Below are 21,961 nucleotides of genomic sequence, written 5' to 3'. Positions count from 1 at the left end.
CTCCTCCCTGTCTCTTCTTGCACTCTGCTCCTCAGCTTCTTACCTTCTCCTCCTCATCACCTTCTCCTCCTCATCACCTTCTCTTCCTCATTACCTTCTCTTCCTCATCACCTTCTCCTCCTCATCACCTTCTCTTCCTCATCACCTTCTCTTCCTCATCACCTTCTCCTCCTCATTACCTTCTCTTCCTCATTACCTTCTCTTCCTCATCACCTTCTCTTCCTGCTCCTCTACTCTGTTCGTCCCTTCCACCTCCTCTTCTTCCACCACCTTCTCCTTCTCTCTTTCCTTTCTTCCTCCATCACCTCCCTCTCCTCCCCCATGTAAATGGCTCCCGCGTACTCCACCTGTCCCTCTTCTGGTTGCCCTGGTTACCAACCTCAGGTCATCCAGTTACCATGGTGATGGACAGAGAGGATAATAAAACATCCTGTGCGCGCACATAAATCTCTTTATCGGGTCTGTTGTGTTACATCTCTAACTGATTAGTGTTTTTTTTTTAAATCTGTGATCAATAACCCATCGGTGACGTCATTCTGTTTCCTTTTTGTGCGGGAAGTCGGTGAAGAGAGAAAAAAAAAACCTGCTGATCAGTCAATCTGCCACTGGCCTGTCTCTCTGCGGGTTGTTTTTCCCTCCACACCTCTCTCCTCCTCTCCTCTTCACCTCCTCCTCTCCTCCGTCTCCTCCTCCTTCTCCTGTTCTCCGCAGCAGCGATGCTCCCGCCGGGCCTGGCCGGCCTCGGTGCGTTGTCTGCGGGCAGGCAGTAGATCGGTAGGTCGGTGCGGGTCGCGACTCTCAGTCATGGTGCAGAAATCCCGGAACGGCGGGGTGTTCCCCGGAGCGCAGGCCGACCAGAAGAAGCTGAAGGTCGGCTTCGTAGGTCTGGAGGCCGGAGGGACCGAGTCCAGCAGGGATGGAGCTCTGCTCATCTCAGGTAAACACGAAACCCGCAGCTGGTGCGAATTAATTAAAGGTCGGAGGTCGTTAACGGGAGATGGCACGAGGCTGGAAAATATTGTGTGTGTGTGTGTGTGTGTGTGTGTGTGATTTTTGTCTATAAACAGTGACAGGTCCCTACGAATACAGTTAAACAAAGACGTGTGTGTGTGTGCGGGGATGGAGCCTCGGGATGAACGGGAGTAAAAACAGAGCAGGTGATGAATGAATGAATGAATGAATGAATGAATGAGTGTATTCATGTATTAATGTAAACATTAGAAGCAGATCCGGGACGTTCCTGGTGTTTAGATTTATTCATCTGACGATGCTGGAATGTGATTGGCTGATCGCAAATATTTATTTGCTATTTTAGAAACAATGAAATATTTTGAAGCTGAACTTAAGTTTAAATCTAATGCAGCAGGTTTTATTTCTGACATATATACGAACCTAGATCCCTTCATTAAAGTCTGTTTATAACAGTTGATATTTATTTTTGTATATTTCAAGTTTAGACTCAAACCAACACTGAATTTCCTATAATTTTTTAATGTATCTGTTTGCTCTTTGCTCTATTGCTCTGCTGTTGTCCAGAAACTATTCAAATCACCAGTTAGAGCTCGGATGTTTGACTGTTATTTTCCTTTGCCATACAGCAAACCTCTAAATTTATCAAAGTGTTTTGGGTGTTTTGCACCTTCCAGGCCACAGCGCAGGACACTGACATGTTAGTATGGAGTGGAAATGAAAATATGTTTTATCATCATCTGCAGGCTAAATAAAGCTGATAACTTAGGACATCAGGATGTGTTTACCTAACGTACTGTGATAATTGTGTTTATGCTACCCATGTATTTTTACAGTAAATAAACAAAACTCTACCAGCTCGTATGTTGTATTAGAGGAGCAGACATACAAATATAACCTGGGAATAATAAACGTATTTAAATCAAACTGTAAAACAGTTGTTAACACAAACAGGCACTAAAAGTTGTGTAACTGAGCCAAAGTGAGTCCACAGGCAGGAGTCAGGAGGAACATCCACAGGCTTAAAGGCACACTGAGTCGACTGACTGACTCAACATGAAATGAAATGTCTTGTTTTTTTTTTTTTTGACCAACATTTCAAAACTAAAGATATTCACTGTAGCATTATGTTAAAATAAGGACGTTTCACATTTGAAAAGCTTAAATAAGAGAACGTTTGTGTCCCTGTGATGAAGAAAATGACAGAAAATTAATAGTTGCTCATTAATTTGCTGCCAATCAACTAATTGTTCAATTGAATAATCACTGCATCCCCAGAATCAGTTCATCTATTTCTGTTTGCTCAGGTGGGGAGGAGGGTCCTCGACGGCAGCGCAGCAGCGTCTCCGGAGGAAAGAAACCTCCGAAACGAAACGCTCTCTACAGACGTCTGCAGAACTTCCTGTACAACGTCCTGGAGAGACCTCGGGGATGGGCCTTCATCTACCACGCCTACGTGTAAATACCTGTCAAATGCACCTGTCTACACGCTGCACATTTTCACTGATTAGCTGATATTAACAGAAACGGAACAGATGTTCCTATTATTTTGTCCACTCTATTTATATCAACGAGAGGAGGTTAAACCACAGGAGCTCTCTGTGTAACCGAGCACTGCAGCCTCCACAGTGGCCAGATACAGCTGAGTCAGCATCTCTCCAACAGTTTCAATACAAACTGAACCAGAGGATTTATTACAGACCTGCTGCATCAGACTGACACAGCTTTAGCTGCTGTTCCTAATAAACTGAATGCTGAGTGTATGTATTGATATACTGCAGTGAAAGACACTATATAAAATAACAGTTAATAAACTGAATTAATAAAGTAGCCTTTTATACAATACAATACAATAATAGTTTTAACATGCATGTGTGTATTACTGTATATATGTGTAATATAACTATGCAAATATACAAATATAGTATGTGCACAATTATAAAACATATGAAAAAATATAAATAAATTCAAACAAATTTCATAATTTTTTTTATTCTTCAAAAAACACCTACATTTCAATGTGTCAGACTCTACAGGGTTCAATTCCTTCTACACTGCTGGTTTCATCTTTAAAAAAATGTATATGTTCATGCTTATCTGACAAGTAACTGTCAGATAAAAGTGGTTAAAAGAACAATATTTCTATTTTAAGTGCAAAAATAACATGAAGAGAAAATACTCAAGTAAAATACACTTGGCTCATATTTCTACCTGAGTAAATGTACGCAGTTACTCTCCACAACTATAATCTTGGTGGTTTGATCTGTAAAAAAAACCTGAGAGTCTGAATAAACCATCAACTCCATCTGCAGAAAGAAGCGAATGATCGATATCTGCACCAACATCACATCAAGACCAGCAAATAAAAGTCAGGAGAAAAAAAAAGAATCAGTCAAACAAAGACGATGGTAGAACCAGAGAAATAAAACTGACGTTAATAACATCAGAGACTAAAATAAATGATGAAATAAATGCATGGGTGCAGGCTGCTGTCTGGTCAGTTTCCAGGAAGAGGTGAGGATCAATAACAGGAGACAGATCTGAGATTAGATGTCACAGTCTGAATCTTCCCCCCAGAACACAGACCTGAGATCAGTTTTCAGGCACAAGGCAGAGGATCAGTGTGTTCACTGTTCGATGTTCTGCGTTCAGGTTCCTGCTGGTGTTCTCCTGTCTGGTTCTGTCTGTGTTCTCCACCATCAAAGAGTACGAGAAGAGTTCAGAGGACGCTCTCTACATCCTGGTAAAACTTCACACTAACATCTTTTATCTGCAGCTCACAGAGTGAATGACTGATCTGAGGTCAGTTGATGAACTGAATAAAGTCTGTAAATAGACTCATTCGTTCGGGTATTTTTAGCTTCTCTCCTCCTGTGGTTTGATATTTTTACTTCAGTTCTTTGTTTCCTCGCTGTGGGTTTGATTTAACAGCTGATTGTAGAGCTGCAGCAATTAATCAGTTCATCGGTTAGATGATCATCACAAGAGGAAAAGATGTCAAACATTTGCTGGTTTCAGCTTCTCAAATATGAAGATTTAATTTCAGATTTTTTCTCTTTCGTCTGTCGCGGTAATTGAATCCCATCATCACACTGGACTCTCAGAAACATGATGTTATGATGATAAGATGTTTTATAGACTAAATGATTCACCAAGAAAAGAATCAACAAATTTATTGATGATGAAAATTATGGTTTACTGCAGCTGTAGTTGGTTGTTAACAGTGTGTTGTTGTTGTGTAACAGGAAGTGGTGACCATCGTGGTGTTCGGTGTGGAGTACATGGTGAGGATCTGGGCTGCAGGTTGTTGTTGTCGGTACAGAGGATGGAGAGGACGTCTCAAATTCGCCAGAAAACCCTTCTGTGTCATAGGTGAGTCTGATGACTTTAACAACAGTTGGATTAGTTCAACTTTATTGCAAAAAGTAGGCATCTAACCAGAAGATCAAAACAGGGCAAAACAAGTGCATGTTACAAATGTGTGTGTGTGTGTGTGTGTGTATATATATATATATATATATATATATATATATATATCTATATCTAAATACATGCAGTCATGTATAAATCAGACCCAAGTAACTGTGGCATCTACAGATGTCTTCTAGGATTAATCTGTAGTATTATAAATAAAAGAATAGCAGATTTCCTTGACCAACACTCAAAACACTGCACCTCCAACCACGTATATAATCCTCACACTTTAACAAACATGTCCCCCAAACTGAAAATGGTAAGACTTTCACATGTTTTGTTGATCCTGTTTTAATACAGTGATTTTATTGTTATTTCTAATAGCTTGTAGGGTGATGTGTGCATGTAGGGGTGTGGGGGTTTCACTTCACTCACTGTTCCCCAAAGTGTGGTCGGTAAAGACATACTCTGCTGCCAGGCTGCAGCTGCCGATGTGCTCTACAAGCAGGGTTGGCAAATTGTTTACACTGCCGTAAACAAACAGTCTTTTCTTTGCTCAGCTCTTGACACTGCAGTGTTTTGCAGTGTTTTGCAGGGATTGGACCGGGGCCACTGTTTATTAGGAAGCCAGTGTGTGACTGCTCTTTTTAAAGATTTTGTTGAATGATGGGAATCGGCCTGATTCAGCTCTGCAGGTGCTGTTTGAGGTTTTTCAGTGCACCTGTAAGATACTTTTGCAAAACTCTGCATTAGTGTGCTTGTCCAATTTGGTCAAATTTAGGCAAGAAACACTAGAGATGCCACAGCCCACTACCATAAAGGAGAACTGGTTCTGTGACATATTCTAATAATTTGAGCCAGATTTGAATATAGATTCAGAACTTATTGTCAGTTTTAAATAATTATAATCTGTGCAGTTGTTCTTTTTTGAAAAATCATTGTTTCTGTGTTTTTTTTGTTTACTGCCAGAGTCCAGCTGTGACCTGTCTCTCTCTCTGTGACCCGTCTCTTTCAGACATCATGGTGCTGATAGCGTCCATCTCAGTCTTGGCTGCAGGGACTCAGGGAAACGTCTTCGCCACGTCGGCGATCCGGTCTCTTCGGTTCCTTCAGATCCTGAGGATGATCCGGATGGACCGGCGAGGAGGAACCTGGAAACTGCTGGGATCAGTGGTCTACGCCCACAGCAAGGTAACCTGGGAAACGCCTGTCCTCACCTCTTCACCTGTCTGTCTTTGTACCTGTCTTTCAGACAGAGCTGCAACTAACGATTCTTTTCGGTTTTGATTAATCAGCTGACTATTTTTTCTATCAGTTGTTTAGTCACCTGCTTTCACCAGACGCTTCACCTGCCTTTATCTGTTCATGTGTCAGTTACAGTTTGTGTTGAAGCTGAAAGCAGCTGAAACGCTCACAGGTAAACCAACACTTCAACTGCTTTCATGGTGAAGGCTTCAGTTGTCAGGGAAGTTTAACTTAAACTTCCAGTGCCTTCCTCACTTTCATCTACTACACGCCAGATTTTAAGTTTCAAGTGACACTTCACCTGCTTTCATCTCTTTCACTCTCACCAACCTTTACTGACGTTACCTGCTGTCGCTGCTGATCAGTTTCACCTGCTCTCGTCCGGTTACCTGAAACTGTAGACTAAAGAGAAAATCTGACACTTTGGAGAAACTCATCTTCTGTTTTGTTTGAAACAGAGTTGTGGAGACTTTTCTCCTGTTTTTCCAGATGTGTCTTTTCAGACAGATGTGATGTTTTCACTGAGGTCACTTCGTGTTGATTCAGCGTTTAAAGCTTCAGCTCTTTGTGACTGTGAGAGAATCAAACATGCAACATGATGTGGTCACATGGGTTTACTGAGGAAAGCTGAGCGTGTGTGTGTGTGTGTGTGTGTGTGTGTGTGTGTGTGTGTGTGTCAGCAGTATTGGTTTGTTGATATCATCTTCCTAACATCTGATCGTTTTCATTGATCCTGGACTGTATTGATCAGAGTTATCGACTCTCTCTCATGTGTCTGATGTCTCAGTTACAGTTTGTTGGGATGTAAAATGTGTGTGTGTGTGGGTGTGTCAGAAATAAAATCAGTGTATTTTGATGAGTTGATGTTTATCTTTCTGCATGTTAACCTTTTTACCAAATCAAATCTCTGTATCTAAGTTCAGTATGCGTTATTGGCTTGAATGTCAGGTGGACAATATTGCCAAAGTGGCACAGACTCTCTCTCTCTCGCTCTCTCTCTCTCTCTAAGTCTGACCTAATGTGTCTCATCCTCTGCAGGAGTTGATCACAGCCTGGTACATTGGCTTCTTGTGTCTCATTCTGGCAAGTTTCCTCGTTTACTTGGCAGAAAAGGAAGACAACGAACAGTTTGAGACATACGCCGACGCACTCTGGTGGGGACTGGTGAGGCCAACACACACTCATATACAGTATTAGTACAGTGACACACACACAGACACAGTGGCAGATGTTAGGACGCAGGCAGTCCTGTTAATATGATGTAGTGGATTTAATTAGCACTGAGCCCCGTGGCTGTAGCAGACTCACCGAACACAACATCTGTTTAACGTCTTCAGTTCTCAGTAAAGAAGAGGAGGAAACAGGTTTTGTCTGAAACTGCAGGTTTTGTGATCTGATGTCACTTGGTTTAATTCCTTTCAGAAGTTTGTTGTCAGAATTTCAATCTAAAATTTTCTTCATGTTTTTATTGAAAGGTTTAGCATCAGAGCTCCTCTCTGGAGCTTTGGACTCTGCAGATGTTCACATATCAGTCAGGCAGAGTGGTCTGTGGTACATGTAATTTCATTTCAACCTAGCCATTAATAGTAATAGTAATAATAATGATACATTTTATTTATAGGCACCTTTCAAGGCTCTCAAGGAGACCTCACAACACACAGTAAGAGATAAAATGGACGGTACAAGACTAAATAAATTAGAATAAATATAACATAACATAAAACATAAAATAAATATGTTTGCTTTGAACACTAGTGTTGGATTTAAACAGAAGAGGGGAGTTTGAAGAGGTGTGTTTTGAGGTGGGATTTGAAGATAGACAGAGAGTCAATATTATGGCTTAAGGCTTTAAACCCCATGTTAGTCAGACAGGCTGGAGGTACAGTGAGATTAATAGAAGAGGAAGATCTAAGAGTAAGGGGCAGGAGTGGAGATATGGAGTAGATCGGAGAGATACGGAGGTGCTAGGCTGTGAAGTGAGGAGCAGAATCCTGAAATCAATACGGTGCTTAACAGGGAGCCGGTGCAGCAGCTGGAGGACAGGAGTAATATGATCTATTGAAGGGTTCTGGTGATGAAACGGGCCGCTGCATCCTGAAATCCTGAACCAGCTGAAGTTTATGGAGGAGTTTATGAGGAAGACCAGAGAAGATAGAGTTACAGTAATCAATGTGAGATGTGACTTAAGAGTGTACAGGAATAGCGATGCTATGGGTTGTAAGTGACCGACGAAAGAGATTGATATTGCATAGATGAAAAAATGTTATTGATTTAGGCTTTGAAGTGCAAGATGTATCTTACATTACAGATGTATCTTTTCACTGCAGCTCATCAGCAGAACAAGAAGTTCTCAGATCCTTTACTTCAGTAAAAGCACCAGAGCAACGATATAAAAATGATTATCAAGGAGAAGTCAAATTACTATTTAAGTAAAAGTACCCAAGTATTATCAGCGTCACGTCGTTAAAGAATCACAGTAAAAGTACTTCATTGTGCAGTAAACACAGTCTCCTCTGACTGATCTCTGATTTTCTCTGTGACATGATCAATGACTTCATCCTGAGTCATCGATGCTTCAGCAGCATCTTGCTGATGTCCGACCCCTCCAAGGGGTCACTGGACAAAACTGAGGGATCGTCAGATAATTCATGGGAAAGGAAAAAAGAAAAGACAAAGTTCTGATTCACTGATCTGATTTCAGTCTCTGGACTTTTCTCGAAGCTGTGATTTAAAAAAAAAAAAAAAAAAAAAAAAAAAAAATTATTATTTTATTTTATTGAAACGAGAAGTTTCGACAGAGAAATTGATCTCTGAAAACAACGACACACAAGTGCAGATTGATTTTATATAAGAGACACATAATCCAACTACACACTGACTCTTTTCATAGGGTCACTAATCAAAGACGTTGGAACCAGTGGTTTAAATTTAATAAAGTAATTGGTGAATAACTAACTGCAGCAGCCAGATAGTTTAATAGTTTTTAAGTTTATTTATATCAGGGACCATGTACTAATTACATTAATTTCACATTAATAATAACATACTTACTATTCACAAACACAAGACATTCATATCAAAATAGTACATACATGAATCCAAGGTTATAAAACAGGTCATCAGGACGATGCTCAAATTAATTTCTGACAAGAATTAATTCTGACATTTTTAACCTCACAAGAGAAAATGTGAAAGTCTGAGCAGGTTTTCAGATTAACTTGGAGTTTATTCCCTTCTTGAATAGCTTTGGAGGAAAAGGTGGATTGAGCAAAGGTAGAGCCTTGTTTAGGGATGCCCCAGTCTCCCCTTGAAGCAGACCTCGAAGCTGTGCTTATGTGCTTTGAGCGAAGCTGAACAAAGGTCGTTAACAGTGGAGGAGCATCGTTGTGAATAATCTTATGAAATAAACATACGTCTAAATCACTGTGAAATGTAGAGTAGAAGTATAAACTAACATAAAATGGATTTACTCAAAGTACTGTACAACTATGCCAATCCTTGTATTCAGAAAGACCACCTGTCTCCTCCTCAGTGACAAGATGATCTGATTGGTCTGTTCTGTTTTTGTCAGATCACCTTGACAACCATCGGTTATGGAGATAAGTTCCCCATCACCTGGAATGGACGTCTGCTGGCTGCAACCTTCACTCTGATCGGAGTTTCATTCTTCGCTCTGCCTGCTGTGAGTCACCCAGTATTTATGATTACCTGACTCACCTTAGACAATTGAGCCCCCACCTGGTTCATCCAGCTCACCTGGTCTCCTGTTACCTGTCCACATGTGCGTCTTCAGGGAATCCTGGGCTCTGGATTTGCTCTGAAGGTTCAGGAGCAGCACCGACAGAAACACTTTGAGAAGAGACGAAACCCAGCAGCCGGACTCATACAGGTGAACCAACGCTCTGACATCACACCCATCTGCACACTGATTGGTCAGCTGTTCAGAGGAGAGAAAGTAGGCGGGGATTAAACATTCTTTCAGCTCTCTTTTTTCCATTCTTCACACCAACTATCTTACAAGACGACCCTCACTATAACGCTGACAGCAGAATGAAGAACAGGAAGAACAGCTGTTATTCTGACCTATGATGTTACACATGATTCCTGTTGGTTATTTAGCCCTGACGTTAACGTTGTAGTCACAGCATATAAACAGAATAAATTAGCTTCTTTTTGTGGTTTGTATTACGTATCAAATGAAACCAGATCCAAACAAACACTGCACAGCTGCTACAAAATGAGTTGAATGGATTTTTTAAATATTTATGGATTGTATGTTGGTGCATTTGCAGCCGTTATGTAAACAGTCTGTTGAGATGTCTGTGTCAGATAAGAGATAAAGCACACTTTAACAGTGTGTCTCCCTCAGTTACTGTTAAGCCAAAGGGGAAGAGAGTCCTCATCTGTGAAGCCTTTTCTGTTTTCAAAGTGAAACATTAAATAATCCAGTTAAAGTAGAAAGTAAAAACCACATTAGTGTAGCCTGAGAGGTCAACATTATGGATGCATTCCAGGAGAGAAGGTCTGACAATGAAAGATTGTTGTGGAGATGTTAGTGAAGCAGTGACGGCAGCTGATTTACGCTCACTTAAAACTCTGTTTAACATCTCCAGACTATTGCTTTTACTTTGAAAAACCATGGAGAAAACGGCCATTTCCATGGAAACAGTTGTCCTCTGTTTGTCTGCAGGCTGCATGGAGGGTTTACGCTACAAATCTGAGCCGAACAGATCTGACTTCAACCTGGGATTATTATGAGAGGACTGTCTCTGTCCCCATGTACAGGTAAGTCTGCACCTGTCCACCTACAGCCATTTTTGTTCTATGATTATTGTAATAACGACTTCATGTGGACATGTATAAATCTGTCTGTGTCTCCAGGTTAATTCCTCCTCTCAATCAGTTGGATTTATTGAGGAACCTCAAGAACAAATCAGGACTCTCCTTCAGGTCTGAAATGTTCAGTGCATAACAAGTACACAATCTACTGCAAAACAAATTACTACAACTACTGCAACACAAACTACTGCAACCACTCCAACACCAACTACTGTAGCACTAACTATTGCAACCACTGTAACAATAACCACTGAAACAACATTTGCATCATCTACTATCATCATCTATCATACATATCATCTCCTTAGGTCCAATTATCTATTTGCATGTTCTACTCATATCACTGCTACACAGATGACCCCCAACTATGTGTTTAAGTGTTTAACTTAAGTATTAAGTGTCCTCACTGGGTTCAGGGCCACTTTAAGACAATTTGAATTATTGGCCAATTTCCTGCTAAGTTCCACCCTTTGCAAAGTTTTTTTGATTGATTGCCATTTTTTTTTAGCGACCTTGCCCATCTCTAAAAGAATGATCAATCTCGGTCCTGCATGGTTTTGTAGCAAATTTGGTGTTGATAGAGTTGAAATCCAAAAAAGTCTATTCACATTGCTGTTTCCATCATGGTTGTGTTAATTGTCCAAGAGTTTTTTTTTTGTAGAAGACACTGAAATGTATATGTAGCAAGTTTGATTTATAGACCAGAGATGCATAGAATATCGGCTCGTTAATCAGTGTCCATATCCAGTTTTTTAACATTAGATAATAACATTAAAAGTCTGAATTATGAAGAAAAATTATTTTAAAGCAATAATAATAAGAACAACATGTCTGTCTCCCTGTCTGTCTGTCTCTGCAGAAAAGATGTCCAGCCTGAACCATCTCCCAGGTCAGTTTCCAATCCTGGTTCTGTCTGAGATCAGGACAATCATTTACCCTGACCCTGAAAACCTCTGACCTTTGACCTTAACCTCTGACCTTTGACCCACAAAAACTGACTCCTTAACCTCGAATGCTGATTCAGTTTGTGCAGACCTCCAACATCTGAAATTATGGACAGGAAATATTTCAGTTTTGACAAAGATACAATAAAGGACATTCAGGACCATTTCTCTCAACCTGATCACAGAACATATCCGATCCAATTAAAAACCTGTCTCTCTGTCTGTTTGTTTGTCTGCAGTCAGAAGGTCAGTCTGAAGGAGAGGGTCTTCTCGTCGCCCCGGAGTTCAGGAACCAAAGGAAAAAGTTCTCCTCAGCACAGTGAGTTTGAGAACAGTGCTGAGCCTTTTTGTAAGATTATGTTGAATGATACCCTATATACAGTAAGTACTGCCCCTCCATGCACAGTCATGTCAAAAAATTCTGGCACATTTGGAAGACCTACTCGATATTGGCGTGAGGATTGTGAGAGGCCCAACAGTCTGCAGGTTCATGTGCTCACCAACCACCAATCAGATTATGTACCTAGGCAAGGCAAGGAGCCATTGGTGGATTTGGCTTGAACACAAACCTGCAAACTGGACTGATATCAACCAGGGTAACAAACTAGAACTGTAGTTTGGATTGTGTAGACCTCGTTCTTTCCTTCACTGCTTCCTGTCTTCAGTGGTTCCTACAGTTGGCCCCGGTGTTGCTCCTGGTGTGAGTCCTGGTCCTGGTGTGACTCCTGGAGGTCCTGGTGGTCCGGGGGTAGTCCAGGCCCTGCGACGGTCCCCCAGCATGGAGCCAAATCTGGAGGAGAGTCCCAGCAAGGTTCCAAAGAGCTGGAGCTTTGGAGAACGCAGCAGAACCCGACAGGCCTTCAGGATCCGAGGAGCTGCTTCCCGCCAAAACTCTGAAGGTAAATGAAGACCTTGATTGATTGTTATAATACACCCATGGACTCAGCAGCAGTGAGAGGTCTGAGGTCTGCTCAAGTGTTTTGGAGGTAGATGTGTCATAGTTTTTTTTTGTTATTTTTGTTTATCATATACAGTATGTGGAAAAACCCTCATTAAGAGCCACGAACGCCACATAATTAGACATAATAAATATCACAAACACAAATGACATGTCAATAAAACATTTTAAATCAAGTTTATCAGTTCAGTTTTATTTATATCGAAAACATATATTCTGTTAAGGTACTTTACAGAATAAGGTTGAGACCTTACAATATTATAAAGAGAATCCCAACAGTTCCCACCCTGAGCAAGCACTTAGTGAAGCAAAGTTGTTAAAGAGTAAAACTGCTACGTTACAGCCCATAGACCCAATTGTTACTGAGTCACTGAAATGAGGATTTAGGGGAGGACAGGAGATAAGGAGACAGGGAAGGTAATGAGGAGAAGGAGAGGAAACAGACCAACTCTCATCATCTGGGACAACTGTTTTATGCTGGATATCACTGGTTTATACAGGACCTGACCTGTTTATACTGGATCTGACTAGTTTTAACTGGACCTGACTGGTTTATGCAGAATCGAATCTGACTGGTTTATATCAGATCTGACTGGTATATTGGATCTAATTGGTTTTAACTGGATGTGATTGGTTTATATGGGATCTGACTGGTTTATATTGGATCTGACTGGTTTAAACTGATTCGCACTCCTTGTTATTGAACTTTTCTGCCAACATTCAAGAATTACACCCCACATGATTCTGGCATTGTGGTAGCAGATACAGTTTCACCCCACTTCCACTCTTTGTGCTAAAGTAGGCTAACAGTGTCTAGTCTTTGTGCTAAGATAGGTTAAATGATGCTGTATCTGTGCAGTGCACTGAACCTGAGGATTTAATGAATGTTGGACTGTTTCTGTAAATCTGTAAACACCTCAGTACCTGACAGGTGTTTGCTGCTTCTTTGTTGGTGTTATCAGCCCTGACGATGGTGTTGATGAGTCCTCTGATGAAGGTCTCTGTCTCCTCTGTCTCCTCCTGTAGTGCTGATAGAGATGCAGGATGAAGAGTTCAGACAGAAGAGCTCCCCAGGTCAGCACACAAACACACACGCACACACACAAACACACCCTGAGACGTGCTCTGTTCCTGTTTGGGATCTGGGTCAGTCTCTCCCCTATCTTATGAACAGAGGTCTGGTTCCACTTGAATGTCACAGAGTCAGCGGAGCTTCTTTCTTAAATAAAACCAGGTTAAATCAAGAACATGTTCTGCTCTGTTCGTTCAGTCGATCAGGTTTAAATATCAGTCAGATGAAGAGCAGACCAGCTCACCTCCAACACCTTATCCAGGTAAACCTCACTGTGTGTTGCCATGATTGTTTTCAATTAACTGAGCAGTTTTTTAACTCAAGTGGTCGTTTTTGACAAATTTCAATCAGGCTTCAAACCTCACCATAGAACTGACATGGCTCTTATAAAAGTGTTAAATGATATATGGGTGAATACTGATTCTGAATATATCCGTTCTGGTTTCACTAGATCTCAGTGTTGCTTTTCACACTGTCGATCATAGGATACTGTTGAACAGGCTGCGAATTTAGTTTTGACTTTCCGGAGCAGACCTTAACTGGTTCAGGTATTCTCTAGAGGGGCAGAGTTGTTTTGTCTCCTTTGCCAGTTATCAGTCTGATAGGGGGGCTATGACACATGAAATCCTCCAGAGATCAGTTCTTGGACCTCTTCTGTCAGGCTCTACCAGCTGCATTTGGGCCAAATTTAACACTGATTACCATTGTTTTGCAGGTGATACACAGAAATACTTTCTCCAGATTACAGCTCAAAAGACTCATTGTATCGGTGTTTAGAGCAAATAAATAATTGGATGAGCCAAAATTTCCTTCAGTTAAATAAGGACAGAACAGAGATTATTGTGTTTGGCAGCAAAAAGAAGACAATTAGTATTATTAAACACCTCAATTCCTGGACTCTAAAAAAATCTTGGTATTCTGATAGACTCAGATCTTACCTCCACAGCCCAATCACAACAATCACTAAAACAGCCCTCTGTCATCTTAGAAATATAGCCAGAATGAAAGGTTTGGCGTCCCAGAAATACCAAGAGAAGCTCATCCATGCTTTACTTTCCAGTAGGGTGGAACCATTGTAATGGTCTCTTAAGTGGTTTTCCCAAAAAGACCATTAAACAGCCGCAGCTCATCCAGAATGCATCTGCTAGAGTTTTATCCAGGACCAAGAGAACAGGGCACATCACTCCAGTTCTACAATCTTTACACTGGTTTCCAGTTAGTTACACAATGGATTTTAAAGTGCTGCAATAGTGGTAAAGGTCCCAAATACATTTCTTATATTATATTCTATATAATAATATTCTATTATATTATCCTATTCCTTTTTGCTTTTATGTATAATTTCCCTGTGTGTATGAACTGTAAAAAAATAAAGATAAACCTTGCCTTGCCTTCTCTAACCCCTCCCCCACCACTGGAAAACCCAACTAGATTTTACCACAGTGTTATTAACCTTTCTCTGACTCCTAACCCTTTAAAGGAATAACTGGTCAGACCCATGGTCACAGGTTGCCAGACCCTGAGGGGCCCCCAAAGCCCTGGGTTAGTTACAAAATGTATTTATTATCTGTTCCACTGAAGTACAATGTCAGCGAAAGGTGAGTCCTGCATTATTAGATCATCATTAAGCCCTGCGCTGTGGAGGACCCCTGTCTCAAACTCTAGTTTAAAACCATTCTTATTTTAGCTTATAGTTTCTTCAAGTGGAGCTTATTCCTAAAAAAAAACTACACTACACATATAAGACGTGAAGTATTGTCCCACCACAAGAAGTCTGATTAAAATGGACTTAATGGCAGCAGGGTTCATATAGGTGAGGGGTCTGTGGGTGTTAATCCGGTCCTGATTGGGACTCGTTTCAGTTTTGTTCCTGCTGTTGCTCGATGAAGGATCCATCAGTGCTGCAGTTGCTTCAGGTAGGAGGCGCTGACAGACACTTCAGACACTGTGATGATGTTGTTGTGGTTTCAGATGCCAGCCTACCAGGAGAGGACATGGCAGATGACAACAAGAGCTGTCACTGTGAGTTTGTCCCTCAAGATCTGACCCCAGGGTTAAAGGTCACCATCAGAGCCATCTGGTACGAACTGTTCTGTTTTCTTTTTATCCAGAAAATCATTTTTATTTTATCAGTTTATCTGCTCATCATTCATCGCTTTGCTCACCTTTATTTGCTACTTATTATGCACTGAATCATTCTGCTTTTTATTCACATTATTTTTTGTTTTATGTTTTTTTTATTTGTGCTCACCCCAGGGTCAGAGGTCATCATCAGCTGTTGGGTAAGACCAGTTAGTCTGACCTCCAGTTAGCTTCATTGTTTTCTATTGTTTCACTGTTTTCTGTTGTCTGCCACTGTAGCTCCTCTGTCGTGCTGTTTGGTAAGACGTGCTTTATTATTATTATTATTATGATTATTATTATTATTATTACATATTTTTTTTATCCCTCTTAGTGATGTTGGTGTCCTACAGTCCACAACTCCTCTCCTGTTGGTTATTTGAAGTTAAAGTTATAGATCTGTAGGGGGTTCTTCTCCAACAGTCCAGCTGTCTAGTTCAGTAAAGCCTGTCTCTACATTCTGGTATCAGAACCAGATTCTGGATTAGCACAGCAGCAGTAGCTCTAAACCAAAGACCAGCAACTAACAGTACATACTTCTGGTCTAGGTCTGTGTTTCCTGGTTAATGGCTTTAGCCTTTAGTTTCATCTATCCTTGTCCTGGTCCGGGATAACTGACTCAGCTCTAGACTAATGGCAGGGACCCACATCAGGACTGTATCTGTGATAATGAATCAGATTTTGCATGACAGCTGTTGGAACAAGTCTGTTCCTGTTGGTCAGCTGGTCCCATCAGTGTGCAGATAAAATCTTATGGTGTGATATGTAAAGACTCTGACTAATCATGTTTCATAACTGCGACCAACGTCCCTGACTGATGATGTCACCTGTGGGGTGCCAAGGGACACATACAGGCAAAATCAGAGTCCCTGTGTGGGCTCTGCAGTCCTACACACCCCTCCATCCAGGATTGTTTTGGCACAAGAACATGACAGTTGGTGTTCTTGGTGGATTTGTGTTTGTGTGCTCCTTCCTGACTATCAGAGACTAAAACATCTGTGAAACAATCTTTATGTTGGTTTTTCATGTAGGTTTCAGCTGGTCTTTAGCTTTGTCCCAAGCTTAAGTACGGTCATACCTCTCCACAGCCACAACACAGCTAGCTCCACAGCTACACAGGCCTGATGGGTTAGATAATTCCTCCAAAATGTTTTGGGTCTGCCCTGTAGTCTCCTCCTTCTTGGATGAAGACAAGGTATCTCCTCAAGGAGTTCAAACCTCTCAAGTGATTTCTTTGAGCATAAAGGAGCAGCAGGTCGGTAAAATGAATCTGGTCTACAGAGACCAGTCCAGACCTGCTTTTAAAAGACTTTGTAGGTCTGACATTAATCTGATCTACAGAGACACAGATAGTCAGCAGAGAAACACCAGTTGCAGAAGACTATGTAGGTCTATGAAATAAATCTAGTCTACAGAAACTAGTCCAGACCCACATTGAGGAGACTTTGTAGGTGTGTGACATGAATTTAGTCGACAGAGACTAGTCCAGACCCACTGTCAGAGGACTCTGTTAGTCTGTGGTCCAGACCCACTGGTCACCACCTCCATGCTGTTATTACCTGAGCCCACCAGAGGCCTCCCCAGCCATCAGAGGTTGGATGACGGCTGACTTCATGTCTTCTCTTTCTCTCAGCATCATGCGTTTCATGGTGTCTAAGAGGAAATTTAAGGAGAGTCTTCGTCCCTATGATGTCATGGACGTGATCGAACAGTACTCAGCCGGACACCTGGACATGCTCGCCCGCATCAAGAACCTCCAGTCAAGGTAAAACCCATGACTTCCGACCCTTGACCTCTGACTCTGACCTCTGACCTGCCACATTTGTCTGATCTCCTAAAGTTTTTCCATGTTGAATGTTTTCTTTTACCATCAGAAAGTTTCTCACTGTTCACTAGATTCACTGTCTCCTGTCTTCTGATTGGCAGAGTGGATCAGATAGTCGGCAGAGGAACACCAATTGCAGACAAGGACCGTCCCAAAGCAGCCAGTGAGGAGCTTCCTGAGGATCCGAGCATGATGGGACGGCTGGGGAAGGTGGAGAAGCAGGTAACCAATAGCAACCAGTCTGTTGTTAAACAGACGTTCAGCAGAGCAGTGTTGAAAACGAATTAACTATGAACCTGCTGGTTTTCCTGATGCAGTGTCAGCCTTGAATTTGATTGGTCCTCTGCTGGTCTTGTGTCCCTAGGTGCTGTCAATGGAGAGAAAGTTGGACTTCCTGGTTAACATTTACATCCAGCGAATGGGAATACCTCAGGCTGAGACAGACGCCTACTTTGGATCCAAGGAACCAGACCCGGCTCCGCCCTACTGCAGTCCAGTGGATCAGCTGGAGAAGAGCCAGTCCATCTCTAAAATCCTGCAGTCAGTGTCTTCTATTACTGGAAAACCACTGTAGCACCATCAGACCAGGACAGACTGGGACCAGTAACACAACAGAACCAGTAGCACACTAGAATCAGGCACACAATAGAACTTGTTTGTTTATCACGTTTACATGTTGTTATTTGTTAACAAAATCTACACTACTGATAAAAAGTTTTAGAACCTCAAATTTTTCATCTGATCTAATCTTAAATCCTAACTTTAATTTAAAATTTTGAATCATCCTGCAGCTGAACAAATGCTAAACATTGTTTCTAGGATGAAAATCAAATATTGCTCTGAAAGTTGATCCCAACACTGTCTCAGAAGTTTTCACAAATTGCACTTCATCTGAAAAAAGCTCCGTGAGGTTTAAGTCTGGAGGCTGTGCTGGTCTTTCATCATGTGAAGCCACCGTCTCGTTTTCCTCTTATGCTTTGGCTCCTTATCAGGAGGAGCCTCTGACCAACCAGTCTGTCCTCCTTTGTTACTTATGTTTTTCCCACTGTTCTTATAGCAATATACAGAACTACTTCCTGCAGTAACAGCATTGTCCTATTAATGCATCAGAAGGTTTAGTAACAGTTTGTTTTAACACTGCTTTTGTACAGACAGAGGGTTTGCATGGAATCAACACCTGTAGGAATTGTTTGCATTAAATTTCAAGGCTTCATTTATTTCCATTGCTGCAGATAAACAATCCCTGAAAAGGCTTATGATATTTAGGTAACCTGAACCTTCTTTTTTTTTTATTAGTTTACCACTGACCTTTGTACCATTTCAGGTTTTTCACTGGACTTGAACTCCTGATATTTCAATAAAAACTGGATAAATGGGAAGGTTCTAAAACTTTTGACTGGTTGTTTACATGTGTTGCTAACACATTGTTTACATGTTGTGCAGGGTGACTGGTGACCATGGAGAGAAGACCCGTTTTGTGACGAAGATGGTCCGCTCCAGCAGCTCCACCGGACACAGAAACTGCAACACCCCCACCTGCCCCCCCTCCACCTCCTGGCAGCCAATCAGCTCCCAACTCCACCAGCAGGCCCCGCCCCCTCCTCAGCGTAGCCATGGTAACAGTCCGAGCCCGGTGGGAGACGGTTCACTGGTTCGACTCCCACCTCCTCCAGCTGGGGAGAGACACGGTGGGAACCGTTCGAATCGCCACAGCACCGGTGAGCGAGGGGGGACAGAGAGACAGGAGAGGGGAGGAGGAGGGGCCAATGGGGCTGGAGAAGGAGGAGGAGAAGGAGGGGAGGAGGTGAAGCTGGACAGCGACACCTCCATCTCCATCCCGTCAGTGGACCACGAGGAGCTGGAGCGCTCCTTCAGTGGCTTCTCCATCTCCCAGTCCAGAGAGAACCTGGATTTTCTCAACAATAGCTTCTACTCCTCCACCAACCTGGGAGACCACAGAGGAGGAGGTGGCACCGCCCGCTGCGCCACCGTCAGGCCTTACATTGCTGAGGGCGAGTCAGACTCCGACTCAGAGCTCTGCGCCCCATCGCCGCACTCGGACCGGGCCTGGACCGGAACCAAGTAGAGCTAAAGGTAAACTGGAGCAGAACCAGCAGAACCCTTAAAATAATTAAAATGTGAATGACAACTAAGAAATTGTGAAGTGAAACAGTTTCAAGTTAACGGACGGAGTCAAAAACTTATAACACCAGCTGGAAGTTCAGAGTGAAGCATCATGGGAACAGTAAGCATCACGGTGTTTTTATTCGAGTGAATGTTTTAACTTGTATGACAAATGTTTGTCCTCACTGACAATGATTGGTTCACTGCTGGTACACACTTGGACCTGATTGGTTCACTGCTGGGACACGCGCAAAGCTGACTGGTTCACTGCTGCAATGCTGCAACACGCTCGCACCTGATTGGATAATTATTATCAGCAGCTTTCTGTTCCATTTAATAATTACCATTAAAAAAAACTTGACACAAAGCATCAAGGAAACAGCTGACTGACACATCACCATGACAACAGACACAGAGCGATTGATTTGTTTAATTCAGCCCCCAAAGGCAGAGAGTGGTAACTACAGGAAAGGTTCAAATGTTCAGGCAGGATCGAAAGGTAGTGATGACTTCAATTAATGTTTTTATTCTGATTATTTTACTGTAAAAATTCACGGTCACAGACCCAAAGAGGATTTATAAGAAATTATAATTAATTTTAATAAGATTATTATCAGTTGTAAAATAATATTTAGCTAACATTACCTCCAAGAGTTACTTGAGGACATAATCTTCACCTGATTTTTAATGTTTCCAGCTGATTTGTTTGAAAACGAGAACGCTGTAAAAGTTGTCTATGATGGCTGCTCACATGATATCATGCTAACAGACTGAGGCTAACACTAACAGGTTCCAGATTACATAATACTGTTTTAATTCAGTCCGTAAAACTTTTGCATGCATTTGTGGAAAGTTGATCAAAGGACGTGACCGTCTAAAAATGTATCACCTGAGGGTCCTGCTAAATAATTACTGATGCTAAGCTGTGATTGGACAGATGTTGTTTGGGGAAGGGGTTTAGTAAGTTAAGACTCCCATAACTTACATATGACTTCAGTGCAGCTGCCTTACACCATCGTGATGCCATAAAAACATCAGCGCGTATATAAAATGTAATAATCCAACTGTTAATTATTCTACAAGTAATATTCATTATTAATCACAAAAGTTCATTAAATAAAAGCAACAGAAACGTTAACAAAATACTGATGATGAAATGTTTGACGGATGAGTTTGTGAGTCAGCTACTGAATCTGTCCAGCAGGGGGCAGTCAGGACAATCAACACTACAGGAAACCAAAATAAGACAAACTTACCAAAATAAAAGGTGTGTTTTACTGCCTGAGCTCTGGATAAAGAGCTCGACATTTCTTACCAGCAGTGGAGATAAATACAAAAAGTTTGTCCTGGGGGACGCTACAGGTGTCATTAATAAGTCCTGCCCCTGAAAGCTGCGCATACAAGGTTTAAATGTAACAGTTTGTATTTAAGAGGCTTCATCAGTAAATGGACAGATTTCATCATCAGGATAAATGGTAAATGCTGAGCTGATCGATCAGTTTTTTTTTTTGACTGGCTGATGAAAGTGACTCATTATTCAGTGACCTGATGCTTGATGACCTTCTCATTAACTAATTTGTCTGAATGTAGAAACACTTCATTTAATGTTTCCATGGAAGTCAAGTTTCCAAGGTGAGATTTCCTTCGTTCCTGATGTTTGTTTTCTAGTAAGAGTTTTTTCAGAAGTAAAACTGAAGACATTAAACTTTGGAATTGTCATCTGTCAGTCATCTGACCGTGAACCTGTGTCCAAACGTTCTGGATTTACTTTCAAATACAACAATGTAGATCTTTATTCAAACAACCTGATAATATTAAAATATTATTACACATTGTTTTTAACAATATTGCTATCAGTTCAGATGAACTCTTTGTCATTTCATTCAAAATTCTTTAAATGAGTTCTGGAGAAAAAGCGGTACGAATAAATCTTTGTGTTAATCTTGTTTCTGCAGCTGAGACTGTAAAACACAAACTGTATCTTTGTACAGAGCGTTGCCTGTTTGTTTGTATTTCAGTATGAATAAACCTTTAACCACAACAAACGTGATGTGAACTGAACCATCTTCACTCTTTTCAGTATAGTTTGTAAAGACATTGCTGTGGTTTGAGGATGTTGTGGTGGTTTGTAAGGACGCGGTCGTGGTTTATAAGGACGTTGCAGTAGTTTGTAACAACACTGGTGTGGTTTGAAAGGACATCGAACATTGCTGTGGTTTGTGAGGACATCACTCTGGTTTGTAAATACATCGATTATGGTTTGTATTGATGTCACTCAGGCTTGTTAAAACATTGCTGTGGTTTATAAAAACACTTGTGTGGTTTGCGGGGACATCGAACATTGCCATGGTTTATAAGGACATCACTCTGGTTTGTGAAAACATTGCCATGGTTTGTAAGGCTGTTGCTATGATTTCTGGAGAGAAACAAAACTGTTGTGGTTCTAAAGG

At 41.4% G+C, this 21,961-nt stretch overlaps 1 protein-coding gene across 3 annotated transcripts; it reads left to right on the top strand.

Moving 5' to 3' along the window:
• Positions 1-484: 484 nt before the first annotated feature.
• On the top strand, positions 485-21,561 carry kcnq2b (potassium voltage-gated channel, KQT-like subfamily, member 2b). Of its 3 annotated transcripts, none has more exons than XM_071493273.1 (19): positions 485-937; positions 2,277-2,427; positions 3,622-3,712; positions 4,215-4,341; positions 5,399-5,574; positions 6,667-6,792; positions 9,200-9,310; positions 9,422-9,517; positions 10,319-10,413; positions 10,510-10,578; positions 11,327-11,356; positions 11,651-11,730; positions 12,089-12,310; positions 13,396-13,443; positions 15,413-15,521; positions 17,196-17,327; positions 17,489-17,609; positions 17,752-17,927; positions 18,831-21,561. In XM_071493273.1, the coding sequence occupies exons 1-19, from the start codon at positions 805-807 to the stop codon at positions 19,471-19,473; spliced, it is 2,736 nt and encodes a 911-aa protein (XP_071349374.1). In that variant the 5' UTR covers positions 485-804; the 3' UTR covers positions 19,474-21,561. The 3 variants fall into 3 exon arrangements, with proteins under 3 accessions (XP_071349374.1, XP_071349373.1, XP_071349375.1); XM_071493272.1 differs by having other exon boundaries at positions 486-937; positions 12,077-12,310; XM_071493274.1 differs by lacking the exon at positions 13,396-13,443 and having other exon boundaries at positions 486-937; positions 12,077-12,310.
• Positions 21,562-21,961: the final 400 nt, after the last annotated feature.

Source organism: Trachinotus anak, unplaced genomic scaffold (genome assembly GCF_046630095.1).
Source record: "Trachinotus anak isolate AG129_WGS33_773 ecotype Australia unplaced genomic scaffold, CSIRO_AGI_Tana_v1 ptg000013l, whole genome shotgun sequence".
Lineage (NCBI taxonomy): Eukaryota > Metazoa > Chordata > Actinopteri > Carangiformes > Carangidae > Trachinotus > Trachinotus anak.
The sequence above is the reverse complement of the archived record's forward strand: the minus strand, read 5'-3'. Positions and strand labels throughout refer to the sequence as shown.

Coding starts and splice junctions, on each gene's coding strand:
- kcnq2b (XM_071493272.1), top strand. CDS start 805: ATGGTGCAGAAATCCCGGAACGGCGGGGTGTTCCCCGGAGCGCAGGCC. Junction 3,713..4,214: donor AGGACGCTCTCTACATCCTG/GTAAAACTTCAC, acceptor GTTGTGTAACAG/GAAGTGGTGACCATCGTGGT. Junction 15,522..17,195: donor GTCACCATCAGAGCCATCTG/GTACGAACTGTT, acceptor TCTTTCTCTCAG/CATCATGCGTTTCATGGTGT.